Below are 16,622 nucleotides of genomic sequence, written 5' to 3' on the forward strand. Positions count from 1 at the left end.
CGCCTAACCCATCTAACCTTGCAGGCTTCTCACACTACATGTTTCACCACTCTCTTTCACGTATCGTCGGTGCTCATGGAGAGTTAACCTTTGAGGAAGAATTCCGTCTCGGAAAACCGAGATATCGGTGAAAACGAGAAAAAAAGTTCGTATGACAACGCCAATAGCAAATTCAAGCCTCCCTAACCAAAAACGAAGATCTGGTAAAAGACTAAAGTTAAACGGTTTCGTTGATATCAACATAACATAACCAAGCTGGCACAGCGAGATATCCAAAAAGAAAAAAAGTATAGAATAAAATGGTTCTGCATGGGATTTGAATAACAAAACTCTATGCTTTTTTGTCTCCCAGCTAGGTTCGGCAGCCATCTTGATGTTGCTCAAGGATGAACACAATGTCGCTTTTCCTTCAGGAAGCTTTATTTCCAAAACAATGCCTCTACGCTGCACGTGCGGCAGTACCCCCACTATATTACAACTCTTTCACTTAAGACTTTATACAGTGATATAAGGTACAGTGTTTGGATCACACAAACATTCACAGCATTAATCACATATTTATTCATAATGAAAATTTATCCATTTATACGTAGCAGTAGTGCATTTCCAATAAATAGTATAGTGTCATGGAAAAGTCCCTAAAGGACAGTCATATACCTGACTCTTTCAAATCTGACATGGATGTTTTCACAGCAAAAATAACTTCGTTTCCAGACACCGTTTCAACGAACTGAAACCAAGTTGAAAATTCCTAAAGACAGTTTCAGTCGTAGAAACATGATGGAAACTAAGTTTCAGTTTTGTAAATTATATGGAAACTCTCATTGCGTGTTTCCATGTTCTGAAACCAAGCGGAAACCTACATTACCCTGTATCCATTAGGTTTCCACAAAAAAGGGAAACTAAGTTATTTTTGCTGTGTTGGGAGGCTTAAGTATTGAGGCTTTCAAAAGATACAAGCTACATCTTCACATATTTTCTTTGTGGATCTGATCCAAGTTATGAATCTCGAAACAACTTGCTTTTGGCTGCATGAAAACGTTAATGCTGCACTGAATAACGAACTCCTTCCTGCATTCCATGTCTGTCTGATCTTGAATACCTGTGAGTGGATATCTGTCAGTATTGATTTGGACATCCGCCTTCCAAGTATTTCCAGTGAAGGTGTTATCATTCATGCCACAGCTACACTACTTTTGCCTGTTGATCAGTATGACTTGAGATTCAAGATCATATTCTCATGTTCTCCACATCTGACATCATCTTCAGAGTGATGAGTACATTCCGGTCCACTTTCATCATCACCTGTTGTAGGAATCTAACTTGTTTTCCTTGTTGGTAAAGTTGGAGTATGTGTCAGATGTGATGTGATTGACAAGGCTCCTGCTCCTCACTGTATGGATAAAATGATATGCTAAAATTAATTAAACATATTCATTAGTGTTGTCAATAGGAACCAAGCAAGCAAACAGGCAAGCACAAAACCAAGCATGCACAGAAACAATCAAGCAAGAAAGGAAGGAACAAGCAAGCAAGGAACTAAGCAAACAAGGATGCAAGGATCCATGCAAGCAAGGATCCAAGGAACCAAGCAAGCAAGGATGGATGGAACCAAGCAAGCAAGGATGAAAGGAACCAAGCAAGCATGGACGGGAGGAAGAAACCAAGCAAGAAAGGAAGGAAGGAAGAAAACAAATATGGAAGGAACCAAGCAAGCAAGGTTGCAAGGACCTATGCAAGCAACCAAAGAAGGAATCAAGCAACTAAACAAACAAACAAGCATGGAAGGAACCAAGTAAGGAGCCAAGCAAGCAAATAAGGATTCAAGCAAGTAAGCAATGAAGCAACCAAGCAAGGAAGGAACTAAGCAAGCAAGGAAGGAAAGAATTGATCAAGCGAGGAACCAAACATGGAAGGAAGCAGCCAAGCAAGGAAGGAAGGAACCAAACAAGCAAGAATGCAAGGAACCAAGTAAGCAAGGAAGCAATCAAGCAAACAAACAGGGACAGAAGAAACCAAGCACGTAAAGAAACAAGAAACCATAGTAATATCCAGGCAATGAGCATGAAGATTGTGCAAAAATATGTTTCTGAATCGTTAACAGAAATGCATAAGCTACAAAACTGAATCAGCACATTGACACAACATCAAAATGGAATACTCTGGAGTCTGCTAGTCTCCATGATCAGTGCAGGGAGTTTTTTAGCGCTATCTCTGTGGTATCGTCCATGATGACAATATGGGTGTTTGGAGGGTAGGCTCAGTGAACTGAACTGAAAGCCAATTATCTCAAAAAGTACACCATAGAAGATCTGGATGTCTTGATATAAGCCAAGTAGTGGAGTGTCAATGGGAAGGAAATCAAATTGCATTGTGCCCTCCATGTTGATGCCATAACCACATGTAGTGCACTTCAGTGTATACAGTTGTCAAAGCTTGAAGCAGTGTTCAGTTTGCTGATAGTTTTAGACAGAAGTACAAGAAAATACCAGTGGTGATGAGGATAAATACAAAGTGTTGTGAGTTTCAGAGATTAATTCTGACAAGGCAGGTGCTTATGAGCAGAACTTTATGAATTTGTACTGAGTATTATACCACCTACTGGAAGTTGTTTCCTACAACTGAAGCATTACTTGTAACATGTTACATAATCTGTGTTGCGGGGGTCAGTCAGTCCAGAATCAAATACGTGAGATAGGATTCTGTATATAAATATGAAATTTATTGTTAAAATTTATTTTTTTTAAAACCTAACTTATCTCACGCTTAGAACTTATGCTTGGTGGACCACAGATTACCCTGTGTCTGTGTGCAGAGGACAGCCACGTGATATGATGACAGTGCACAAGGAGGACTGTTGCAAGCAGAAGTGTCTGTTTGACTACATAGCTCCTATTTTTGATGTGATCATCAACACAAAAAGTCAGCACAAAAACTTCCATAGAGAGGGCGCTCCCGAGTAAATATGGTTTTCTGCAGCAAGACAAAAGGATGGAGCTACAACATGTTGCCACATCTTATCCAGTTAAACCAAAAACTGTTGCTGAAATAAAGTCTTGCAACTCTAATCTGGACAACCTCTGATTTGAAAACCAAATCTCATTTCACACACTCAGTTGAAAAATAACATGACGCAGTAAACTCAACAGTTTTAACTTCCAAATGACATCACATGACTCTTGCTCCTTTCCTTAAGGTAGTCAGGCGCAATCCACTGGAATTCAGTATTCACTCTTCACAAACACTTGAGCACTTGTGAGAGTTAGTGGTCAATCCCTTCTGCATCGTAGTACAACACTCACCGGTCAGTCTATGATGACTCATAGTAGGTGAGCATGATCTATGCCCAAGGAAGTAGAATGAAGATGAAAATGAAGTTCAATACATCTTCATTTACTGTTAAGAAGGTAAGAAGGAGGATGTCACTATCTATCTGCATTATTGGGCTGAGGACAGTTAATGTGCAACGTGGGAGACCACATCCAGAAGGCTTGCAAGGTGTGGAAGAGAAGTTGTTGAGAGAGGGATAAAAAGGCACTTACACAACCTGTGACAGTCTTGTGGGGAAGCAATGTGTGCCTTGCCTTTGCCAAATATCTCCAAATGTCCCATTGGCTTTACCTTCAACAAACCTCCCATATTTGGTGAACCTTACACATTCAGTGAATCTCCACTTTTGGCAACCTATTTTCAGCAAACTGTTCAGCAATTTTTTCCATTTCCATTTCCATGATTCAAGTTTGGATTGACATCCTATCCAGTTTGGCGAGATGAGTTGAGTTTAGTTTTATGTCGCACTCAGCAATATTCCAGGTATATGGCGGTGGTCTGTAAATAATCGAGTCTAGACAATCCAGTGACCAAAAAGATGAGCATCGATCTGTGCAATTGGGAATGGTTTACATGTGTCAACCAAGTCAGCAAGCCTGACCACCCAATCCTGTTAGTCTCCTCTTACAACAAGCATGGGTTGCTGAAGGCCTATTGTACCCTGGGACCTTTATCCAGCTTGGTAGTACAGACCAGTTCAGTGATCCCTTTAGATTCAAAGTATTCCTTCAGCAGTAGATTACTCGAGCCACAGACCACTATCACAATCAGTTCTATCTTTTTCGAGGGATCACACTTGGGACAAATAGCTGCATTCTAGTGTGGTTTTTGATTTCATGGTTATGGTGATATCTGCTACATGGAGGGAGATGCTACCATCCAAACAGTGCCCTGATCAGCGATCTGGGGAGATTTATGACCTCAAGTATTGCATCTGAGCTCTCAGTCATTTTTACTAGAATGTTTTGTACCAACACACCCTCGCCGGCATACTCTGAAGATATGTTTATCCAGGATATCGTACAGACTTTGTGGATCCGTCATACTTGCTGTATTTCACTTAACATTAAGCTGTGTTAGGAAAAGTCACCAGTTGATTTGCTGTCTACCTTTCATGTGGAAGAGCAGGACTTACTCTCAACGAACAGACCATTCATGTCCAATAAAACTCTATATGGCTGTCACTGCCACTTAGCTTTCAAACTTGACTGTGCTGCTACACTGCATCACCCGGGTGTCCTGTGGGTTGTGGCTATAACCCACTTGAAGAAACACATCTCTCAGTAGCTGTATCGCCAAGGCATAATACACTGGTTACATCATACAGGGAGTTGGCTTGAGGTACACTAGTAGTTCAGATCTCAGAAGATGACCAAGCTGGCTACTATACAGTTTCACTGTCCTCTCACTTTTGTCTGTTAAGCTTTGACTACATATTCAACAGAATGCAATGACTGCGCACCATACTTGTAGCATCTACAGGGAATTACTACGTTCTGTGAATTAACGAGGAGAGCAATGAAGCACAAGTCTGCGTTATAGCAAAACAGCAAGGCAGCGATCATGTTTCAGTTGGATAATTGCCCCCAAAATGCACATTCTACTACCCTCGTTATTTGTACTAAGAGATGCATTTGGATGCAGAATAAATCATTTTTATGTTTAAACTATTCATTTCAGCTGAATTACCTGGTGTCTTGTATGTAGTAGTCCGGACTCACGTTGACTGTTAGGTCAATGTAGGAGCAGGTGGCCTCCAGAAGTGTCTCGATTTTGTACCTAAGTTCTGCGAAACATGGTCTGTCTTCTGCCCTGGGGTGCCAGCATGACAGCATCATCTGATAGCTGAAAGAATGCATCACTATTACTACCTATACTGTATGATAACAATATTATATAGACAAAAGGCATCAAATGCAGCAAGGCAACACTGCTCAGTAACACCACAACCATGATTCTTGCATCACCTAACGAACAATTCTAGTAGTGTAAACAATGGGGGTACGGGACCAACCCATATAACCCATGAAATAAAACACTATCCTTCCCTCACTTGCATTAATTTATAAACATGACTACTTTTCATCTCCCTTGATATAAAGTACCCATCAGTCTTCCTAGTGAGATGAAGATTGTTTGGTATGGGACTAGTTTATATAAGACAGGGAATCAAGTTGTAATTATATCAATTTAAAACACTGACTTTAGTGATCCTCTTCTTTTTCATCATTTATTAATTCATCTAAAGTATCTTTATATTTATCTTCACCAATTTCTGCAATCGCAGTTTGCAATTTAACACCAAGTGAAGTGCCAATACTACCATGACATAAAGAACTAACATCAACAACCCTGAAGATTTTGATCCTCTAACAAAAAGTCTATGAATAATATTCTGACCAGTTTCTTTACCATTTTCCATGAATGGATGATAACAAGATATTATTCCCTACATTATTACTCTTTTACTTTTGTAGTACAATTTCACCCAATCAACAAATTGAGAAGAATTAGGTAATTCATGTATTTCAATTCGGAGAATAGGATTATCTAAAGGGGTACCATTATTCATGCAACATATGTCATATTTACTACCAGTTGTCCGACTTTCATTCTGTGGAAGTCGCGGTGGCTGAGCGGGCTAGGCGGCTGACTTTGTGTGCTGGCGATTAGGTGCCTGACTCTGAGGGTGCGGGTTCGAATCCCGGATGGGACTCAACCGAAAAAAGTACTAGAATTTGTACTTTACTAAGAAAGTGAAATCCTAAATATGACATATGTTGCATTTGACCACTTTCTAAATGGCATCGTGTAATCATACCATTATTCATGTTTTTAACAGTTGTTTGAATTTGTGTGAAAATTTGGGTATTATAATTGTATAACAACAATGTCTGGCTACTACCTTGTTCGGGATTGTATCCATCAATATCCACATAAAAGAAAGATATTCCATTCATCTGCAGCTGGTAAATAATCCTGCTCTGTGTCATGTGTCTTACAACAGTCTAATTTGCGAAAAAATAACACATCGTTTCACATTGGTGAAAACCTGATAAACCTCTCACAGGTCACCCAAGATAGCACACAAGGCAACTAATTGTATGATATCCGCCATTCTATGTAATTTTGTTAACCAATAATGAGCAATAAATCAATCAACGCAAGGGTGGTTAATTCTTTGAAGGGAGGATGTTGTTTTTACACTTGCACTTTACGACAGGGTGTAGTCAGTATAGATTGGTACATATATACACACTGCCTTTTGACAAATCAGCTGTAGAAGATAACAGTAATTAACCAATCAGTGTGTTAACGGTTAATCCTTTGATCGGTGTCTGTTTTTGTATCTCAGCTGATAAACCCTCTTGCATCACTTACATGCACATATTACATACAATACATTTGCCATTACCGACCTTTATTTATAATGTTGAGTATTTACTCCAGACAGGAGAAATGCCAAATGGGAACCTTTGTTGAGTAACCTGAGCGGTGTTACCACTAATTATACCTGTTATAAATTCATTAACTGACCATCCAGAGAATGATGACAAGTAATGCATGTAGGTTTACACCATCAAACGTGAGTTTCAGCAAGGAAGATGTAATCTCTGTGTCACATGCAGCCTGAAAACACTTATGGGCTGAAACTGTTTTGAGGATACCAACGGGACTTTGTTACATAAGGTATACACACAGGCATTTGCTGTGTACTTGGGTAAATAGATGTAATAAGGGGGGTTTTTTTGTAAGAAGATTTTCAGATTTCTCTACCAAAGGCAAAGTCATCGTTTTTAGTTTACGAATTCAAATAAATCAACTGTGTGTTTTATTATCATCATAAATAATAAACCCGGGTAGCTACCATAGCTACCAAAATTTACGTGTGATATTTGCTATCACAGTTGAACCAACACTCAAAACTTTCTAAATACAAAACTTTGCAATCTTTCGGACTAAAACAAATGGCTTGCTACGTGCCTGTAGACATCATATTTTCACATAACATGATTAAATATCAAGGTTAAAAACACAGAAGTAGGATCAAATTGGATCAGTCACTAAACCATCCTAGCATCCGAAAAAAAACTACACTGCTGGGATATTTTGTTACAATCAGACAAGGAATACCATGGATATTTTTAAATAGTGGCATCCGGTCTCCTGACTATTTAGGTGAAGAAATTCTGCTAATGTGGACCGGAGCCCAGTCCCTTTGTCTGTCACGGTCGAGGGAGCGGGCGCTGACCAATTTGCAGTTTTGTTTCGACTGTTGGCAAGAAACATTATTCGCTCCGCATCAGTGCCCCTTTAAGGACAATTTGTGGGGCAACAAGAGGAACAAGTCATAACAACCTATATGCAGAAACTAAGTTTATTCCTCTTGTTGAGAAAAGACGTATACAAAAATTAACCCTCTTCCATAGAATGATAAACGACAAGCACCAGACTACTTATGTACTCTTGTCCCATACAGCGTTTCGGACAGTAATTCATGCAGCTTAAGAGATTCACCATACTTACAAAAACATTCGCGTAAAAGTAATTCTTTATTCAAGATCCTTTCTACCAAGTACAGTAGATCTTAAGAATGCTTTACCAAATGACATTAAATTGATACAATCCCAAAAGACATTTATTAAAAAAGTAACCAGTCAGCCTGGATATACAATTGGATTTGATCTGAAATATGGAAGTCGATTTTATCAAATTATTCACTGCAGACTTAGTCTCGACTGTAGTGATTTGAACTATCATAAAGAGAGACATCTTTCAAACGATCCTTCTTGTTCTTGTGGCGCTCATCATGAAGATACCCAACAATATCTCCTTGTCTGTCCTGATTACACTGTACTAAGAAATGATGCAGAATATTACAAACATGGACACAGTTTAAAGACAATCTTATATGGAAATAGTGAATTATCTGATCTTGATAATCTAGCCATCATAAAATCTGTCTACCTCTTCATCACTGCTTTTTGTAGATTTGACAGTAAATATGGTTGAAAATTATTAGCTTTAAGAAATGTATTGGTTGCTTTTGAAACATTAACCAATCTTGTATTACAACTTTGGTTTATTTACCTTTGTAAAGCGCATTGGAGAGGCATTAACATAGACATGTTTGCCAATTCACTCGTTTTTTACGAATAAATATGTTTAAACCATAATCCTGTCTGGTCTCCATTTCCAAAATGATGTGCCAATCTGATCAGCCGTTTCCTGTCACTTCACATACGGTGATTGCTTCCTGTTGTTTTGTAATGCCACACAAGCGATACACATTGTGTAATGATACACAAGTACTGCTACTAGTGGGTCTGATTGCTATTGTTTTGTTGTTTGCACAAGCTTTTTTAAGTAATGGGTGATTACTGGAGTAAGGGCATTCATTTTTTAAGATGTCATTATATCCCCCTGCTGAGAGCCATGATACGATCTCACTAAATATCCCTTTGCTCTTTCATATTTTCATTTTTATGTAATCGGAAAATAATTATTAAAAGATTTCTAGAATAATATCTATGGTCGTCTTTTCCCCAATATTTGTGGCTTTCTGATTAGTAACAGGATAAAACTAGAGCAAATGTTCCGTATGAATAACATCTGAGGCGATTCGTTTGATGGTGGATATCATTCAAAAGCTCTGAACATCAACCTTGCCAAGAGTATTTTCTGATTTGTAAGAAGCAATTTTATTGGATAAAAAATAGTTTCTAATGATGTTTATTTGCCACAGTCTGCTATTAGGATTATGAATAGTATGCTTATCAAATTTTGCCATACTTTATGTTTGTAGTATATGTAACTCCTAATATTTTCAACAATGAATTCAAGAAGCATGAATAGTTGGATACAATGCAAAGTGAGAAATATGTGCTTGCCATTTATGAGCAAATGTAGCCAGATACATGATGTACTTACACTTCATGACTACAGTTTTCTGGTTTTTCCATTCGATAACCATCTTTTAGCAGCCGAAAGAGATCCTTGTTTGGGATGCCAGGATATGGACAACCACCAAGTGTCACTATTTCCCACAAGAGTATACCAAAGGACCATCTGCCAATACAAAAGATAAAACTGAACTCAAATAATTATTTCCATAATATCAGGGTAATTAGATTAGGAAGGTCATAGGAGAAACTAAGACATCACAAGTTGCAGACGGAACTACATATACTGAAAGCGATTAAAAAAACAAATTGGGATTCATACTTCTTTACTCACACACATATCAACATATATAAATATAAATAGCAGATATATTTTAAGTGAACACTTGTGGATAATTTCATTTGGAAATGTCCAATCAAAACTAACATCAGTGATGCAAAAATGACATCTACTAAAGGAGGGATGACTCGCAGTCAATATTATGTGTGTCCACCATGCGATGCAAGGCATGCTCGCAGACTCAGGGGCATTGAAATACATAAATTTCTCAGGAACAGCTGTGAGGTGGTCTGCTTCTGGTCTGTGGTCAGATCATGACACCAGCCCCTCCAAAACAATCATGTTCAAGGACACAGTTTGGCACAAATCTTTCTCCTTTACATTGTTAAATCCATCAGCGTCCATCTGCAAAGGAAATGTCAAAGCTGGATTCATATGAAAAGAACTAAATGATATCTCATCATGGCCTGTTGCCAAGATTAGCCCCATTTGCTGCCTATCGCTGTCTGGCATACCTGTGGCGATGTAATAAGGTTGGACTACCATATGGGTAATATCAGATGTTGAAGGCAGCAAAGCATCTTCACACTGTTTGGGTGCTGACATGACGTTGTCAAGTCCCATTTGTCCTCCATTCCTAATCAGCAGCTGTTTAAAACCGATTTTGCAGGAGTGAAACTTATACCCCATTCATACGGCGAGATTTACACATGTGCACATTTGCATATGTAAGTTTACAAAAGTGCAAAAGTATATTTGCCATGCGTTCATACGAGTTGTAAGTACCCTAAGCAAATAGTTGGTAGGGGGTTGAAGGCTTAAAAATTCTTAATATCTGCCTCGGCCATGGAGCAAGTAAGACATGCCATGTCTCGGAGATAGAGACGATTTCCATTTTACCTCAGTATTGGCCTTATTATAGGTTGTTCCAATACTAGGTATGCCCGCAGAAAGCAAAGAACCAGCAAATGGTATGAAAAAACTGTTTGGGGCATTTTACTGACCTGGATTGGCTGGAAAACTTCCGAATGGGAAAAGAGACATTGAAATTTATCTGTAATTGCCTCAACGATGAACTATCGCCTTCTGCAGACACTGCTGAGGAGCTATTAGATGTACAGAAAAAAGTTGCTTTAGCCATTTACTGGATGGCATCATCGGCGGAGTATAGAACAGTCGCCAATCTTTTCGGTGTTGGGATGGCAACTGTATGTGTTATAGTACATCAAGTGTGTGAAGCCATTATGAAGGTGCTAAGTCATGAGTACCGGGTATGTCAAGTTCCCTATTTAAAGCCCTTCACTCACAGAGGCAACCTCACATAAGCTCAGAGTACCTTTAACTATCATCTCAGTAGAGCGAAGATGACAACTGAAAATTCATTTGGTCATCTGAAGGGATGTTGGCGATGCCTACAGAAGAGAATGGATGTTGATGTCGAGTTTGCATGCACTGTGATTGCTTGCTGTGTAGTGTTACATAACATCTGTGAGAGCGCCAATGAGGCTTACAGAGATGAGTGGGACGCAAACACAGAAGACGAGGATGATGACCAGGTGTATGTACAGGATGCTGGCGAAGACAGGATCCAGTGTGCCAATGCCCTCCGTGATGACCTTGCACAGGCGTTCATGAACAACACAGTTTGAACACATCAGTGACGCATGTGTTTACAAAGAAAATATTGAAATCGTCACAGTGAAGCATTGTCACTGATCTGTTGATTTTCACATTTTAGTAGATATCATCATACCAAACCACTGTCCGGAACTGATGAACATCACACCTACTTCTCGTTTGTCCACAGTGACGATTTCAATATTTTCTTTGGAATGACTTCTTCAAAGGTATGTCACTGCCAGTGATTGCATACCCATGTTTGGAATCCTCGATATAATGATGTCTATTCAGCAAACATATTATTTTAGGTATCCTAAATAAGGTCTTTTAAGGTAATAACTTTTCCTATTCACAGAGAATCAATCATGGTTAATAGTTCGTTCCATAATTATCACATGAACGCTGAACATTTCAAATAACATAGAGCTGCATTTTTGAACATTTTTATTCAATAACTGGTAATACAGTGATCATGTCACATTTGTTTGAGACATTTTGAGACATGTCAAAGCTGTGTTCTTATAGGAGAGCCTTAAGAAATATAATAGACATTAAAAACATCCCTCGTCACTGTGCATATTCTTCAACCTGACAAAGAGAAGTGAAATCAACCAATATAACAAATGATGTATAAATACTGAAGCTTTAATATAGCAGTAAATCACTGAACTGAAGTGTTTGCTTGCGGTGTAGTGTTACATATTACAGAAAATCACTGAACTGAAGCGTTTGCTTGGGGTGTAGTGTTACATATCACAGAAAATCACTGAACTGAAGTGTTTGAAACCCTCTATTAATTTAGGAACGAAGAAAATATATGATTGTACCTTTATATCGTTTGAGTTCACAAACTGAAATAAGTGGCGTCCTCCTTGGTTTCTGGAGGTACCCATGAACCAGCTCCTGGTTGCCCACTTGTGGAAGATGATTGACCTTTAACTGTGTACACATCACCTCCGCCAAGGTGCCCTTGACCTTCGCAACAAGGCATCTCATATCGCTGCATCCCAGTCGGCTGCAATGCTCCCATGATCATCTTCATCATGTTGAATTGATGTTCCCTCTCCTCACGCTTCTGTCTTTCATCTGATTCAGTCTTTGCTTTCTCTACATCCAGTTTCTGCTTTTCCAAAGCAACTTTCTGGCTCTCAAGATCCAGTAATTTATCTTCGGCTTTCTCATTTCCAGCATGGAATCTTTCAATCACTGCAGTGAGTGTTTGCTCTAACTTCGTCTTCCGGACTCTCTTCTTGCCACTCTTTACTTTAAATCCTTCCTCAGCTGCTGTTTCTTTTACTTTCATTTCACTTTTTGCATCATTTTTTTTCTTTCTCATTGCTATCACCATCACCCAAATCATCCTCAACTGTAGCCTTCATTATGCTTCTCTCATGTTCATCTCTTTCACTATCACTGTCTTCTTGGTCTTCTATTTTTCTCTTCAACGTGTCTATTACCTTAAGTGGGGAGGATGCAGGTCTTCTACCCAATACTGCATCAACTTCATCCAAATATTTACATGTTTTTCTTCCTTTACCATTTTTCTTCATACTAGCTTTGCATTCTCTGTAACTTCTCTTCAACGAGTGAATTCTCACTTTGCATTGCTCAGATGTTCTTTCAAAGCCTTTTGCAGACATTTCAGTTGCCAGTGTTTTGTAAACAGACCCATTGTTCGTTCTAGGGTTTTCCAAAAGCTCTTCAATGGAGTTTTCATCCTATATTGATATCAACACTCTTGTTTTGTCATCACTCCATGCCAAACAATGGTTCCTACAGCCCTGTCCCTCTTGCTCGCTTGCCATTATTCACACGTTGACTGATACCAATTTGGCCAGCTAAACTGCAATACTTTTAATGGGAAATGTCTAAAATTAGCATTGATGAAATGCATCTGGTAAAATACTAATTGTATGAAAATTTGCAGTGCACCCATACGATCAAATTTGCTTAGGGTTGCAAACTAGTTACATTTACTCACTGGCAGTTACATACTTACACCTACCCAGAATTAGGTGTATATTTACTTAGGGTCGTAAAATTTGCACATGTGTAAATGCGTTTATACGACCAGATTTACTCATGTAAGTAAATTTACACATGTGCAAATTATACACACATGAGTAAATCTCACCGTATAAATGGGGTTTTAGATATGCGTTTTTTTCAAGCGGTGTTGCACCAGGTCAAAGACTATCTGAACACTTCCATTTGCCCGAAAATGTTGTCTCTGTCTGATCGTCCAGTGGATGGATGCACATTAAAGTACCTGGCAATCATCACATATGAAGCGCCTTGGCTGATGATACTGATACTGATTCCTTTCATCTTGTCTCACATGTCACATTTTCTCAAAATGATTGAGTTCTACAATAAAAAAAATTCTAGCACTTTTAAAGGGCCTGGCTGCAGGTAATGCATGTGCTCAACATGTTTCATGAGCGTGGTTGTGTTTATAAAAAGCATCAAAATTCAATTGAGAGGAATGCTCAGTGACTCAAACTAAAAATGGGCCAGAATATACATACATCCTCCCTATTTCAGGAAAAATATCTTCAATAGAACTTTTGTAAGTTCTAGAACAACAAAGATACCAACTGAATTTTTAATGGCTTTCAGCATACTTAGTAACAAAATGGCTGTTTATTTCTGTTTGGCAAGTAGTGACATAAACAGTGTGATTACTAGTACATTATGAAGGACTTACACATCACTCTTTGTGGTGAAGACATTGTCAAATATAGACTCTAGTGCCATCCATTTGTATGGGAGTTTCCGGGCAGAAGTTGGCTGGTAGACATTTGTCTCATATACATCACGTGACAGACCAAAATCTGATATCTTCAGCAGACGGTGACTGTACACTAATATATTACGTGTGGCTAAATCTCGGTGTACAAATTTTTTCTGTGATAAAAACTCCTGAAAAAACAAAATTATTTGCAATTAAAGGGAGGTAACAAAGACATGATGTACTACAAAGCAGAGTTTATTAGTTACATATATACATCTATCCAAACTAATATTAATAGTGTTGTCATTTCTTTTATCTTGACTAAGCCATTTCTTTCTGAAATTGTAACGAAACTACATATGATTGTTTATTAAATCAAGGCAATGTGTTGGCTGCAAACAGGCCTCATATGGGCCCACGTCGCCCTAAAACTGCAAAACCAACTAACCCATGCAATGCACATTCTAAACAGAAGATTATAGGGAATGTAAATATGTTGCCGATAGTAACATTGTACCTTTTAAACATTCACAATTTGCAATTTTTCGTAGATGTCATATTTCATATTAAATTATTCTAGAAGGCAAAAGAAAGTAAACCCCCTTATTAATGATCAATAAAATCAAAGCAAAACATACAATTTTTTAGTTAGTGTATATTAAATGAAGCCAGCATTGAAAAATGTCATTTCTGTACCTCTGAGCATTCAAGTTTCCATGTGTTAGGACCAATTGTGTACATTGATGCCCAAAAATTCCTTCCCACACAATCACAACACCTCCTACAACAGAATGCACTTCATGGATGCAGGTCAGTGCTAGTCTTTCTCCCTTGTGACGATAAACTCCCACCAGGCCAACATTATAGAATGTGGTGAATTGACTTTCGTCTGGAAAAACCACCTGCTGCCAATTTTGTACCAACCAGCAGTGTACAATCTTTGCCCACTATACCCTACAATGATGTTCATGGATCAGTGCCATTCAACGCTGAGGACAATGACCTGTGATACCTGCTGCAAGTACGTCATAGCATTGTAAGTCAACTGATGACATGTACCAGAGCCGCTGCCACTGCTGCCACGATAATCCAGTTGCACATGCATATTTTGCCATTTTTCACTAATTCATGTGCTTCTATACAGCCAACATGATAACAAGTACATCATTAGGCAGTGTGTGGACGAATGATTTTACTAACGTGAACGTCAAAAATTCAAAACTGTTTGTCCATGAGTTTAGATGATAGACCCCTAGTCAGTTTTTTCAGTGCTGATGCTGAACATCAGGGGCATTGGTAGGTGTTGGAAATGATGCAAGTCGAGTATTTGCCTTTTCAAAGCTACACCTATATGTATGTTGGTGTGTGACATCATTGTTATATCTTTAGCTGTATGAAACATTGTCAGCTGTTATGCCATGATGGTGTCACTGGGTCAGCAGGTTAGCTTTCACTTTTGGGAAGCTGTTACACTGACTACAATATGTAACTGATAGTCCTGTATAGGCCACATTAGGGTGGATACTCAAGTGCACATTAGTTTATCCACCATACTCAAGTTGTGCATTAGTGCTACAGATACACGCTAACATGAACTCTTCACACAAGTGTATGATTTGTACTCACATATCATAATATGGTGAGACATTCATGTTAAAACAATATGTAAACTGGTATTATCCAAGTCTTCGATATGGCAGGGCAGAAGTGCATATCTGCATTGAACTTTCAAGTGTTTGACTTGTTCCTGGACAACTGTGTTTAGAAACATTGATTTCATATATTATTATTTTTTAAGTCTTTGAAAGGGGTGTGTGTATTGTATGTTTGGCAAATGTGAATGCTTGAGCAAATAGTGTTTGCACATGTGGATTATTTGTACAAGCAATTAAGTTGGTGAGTGTTTGTTGGGAGCATTTGCAACTGAGTACATCAAGTGGTTTTGTTGATAATAAACACTACTTATTTTGCTCATATTGTCATGTTTTTATTTGAAGTCTCACAAGCGCATGACACTGATCCACAGGTCTACCCACAGGTCACAGGTCTTTCTTGTTTCCCCACTAAAACCCATGATCTTCTGTGTTGTCTTTCTTCCTTTCTTCCCAAGCACTATTCCTTACAGGAATCCTCCCCTGATACACTTGTGGGAACGTGATAATTGTTCCTATGTTAGTTTACAGGGGAATACAACATACTTCTAAGTAGTATTATTAATAGTGGGTTTGAACCACACCCAACATATATGCTATATAATATCAATAATGCAATCTAAACCCCTTCTTCACAAACTCTGAAAAAACAGACACTACCCATCTGCGTGCACAGTTCACATTAGGTGACCACTGACAGCCAACCACAGGTCACCACACAGAGTAACTATATTGATTAGGTGAGGACAAATCTTTAATAGGCACACTGTGGTCACATGATAGTTCTATGGCAACGGTGGTAGATGACGATCGATAAATCCCACACTGGGTGCCCAATTAGAGAAATGTTTCACACATAATATGAAAGCGTGAGTTGAAAAAGCGAGCACGTGAGTGTGGAGTGTGAGGGTATTCTCGTATGAGGAAACCTGAGTTATTAGATTTATTAGGAGTAAATTATTAAAAAAAAACCTACTGTGAAAGAGCTAATAAAGGAAGCATGTGGGCGTGGAATGCGGGGTATTCACGTATGAGGAAGTCTGAGCTCATCGAATTACTAAAGGAACAAACACCCATAGAATTACAATTCACCCCAACTGAGC

General features: G+C 38.6%; 1 protein-coding gene across 2 annotated transcripts in view; it reads right to left on the reverse strand.

The window, feature by feature from the left end:
• Positions 1-442: 442 nt before the first annotated feature.
• The window catches only part of LOC137265813 (tyrosine-protein kinase receptor torso-like), a 504,354-nt gene continuing 488,174 nt past the window's right edge, over positions 443-16,622 (reverse strand). Inside the window, exons 20-23 of one of the 2 annotated variants that reach the window (XM_067801275.1) lie at positions 13,841-14,055; positions 9,262-9,399; positions 5,020-5,175; positions 443-1,393 (exon numbers count right to left, since the gene is read on the reverse strand). In XM_067801275.1, coding sequence (XP_067657376.1) covers positions 1,357-1,393; positions 5,020-5,175; positions 9,262-9,399; positions 13,841-14,055 — 546 coding nt within the window. In that variant the 3' untranslated portion in view covers positions 443-1,356. Of the gene's footprint in view, positions 1,394-5,019; positions 5,176-9,261; positions 9,919-13,840; positions 14,056-16,622 lie in introns of those variants that run through there. The other variant, XM_067801276.1, reaches the window with a different exon arrangement.

Source organism: Haliotis asinina, chromosome 15 (assembly GCF_037392515.1).
Source record: "Haliotis asinina isolate JCU_RB_2024 chromosome 15, JCU_Hal_asi_v2, whole genome shotgun sequence".
Classification (NCBI taxonomy): domain Eukaryota; kingdom Metazoa; phylum Mollusca; class Gastropoda; order Lepetellida; family Haliotidae; genus Haliotis; species Haliotis asinina.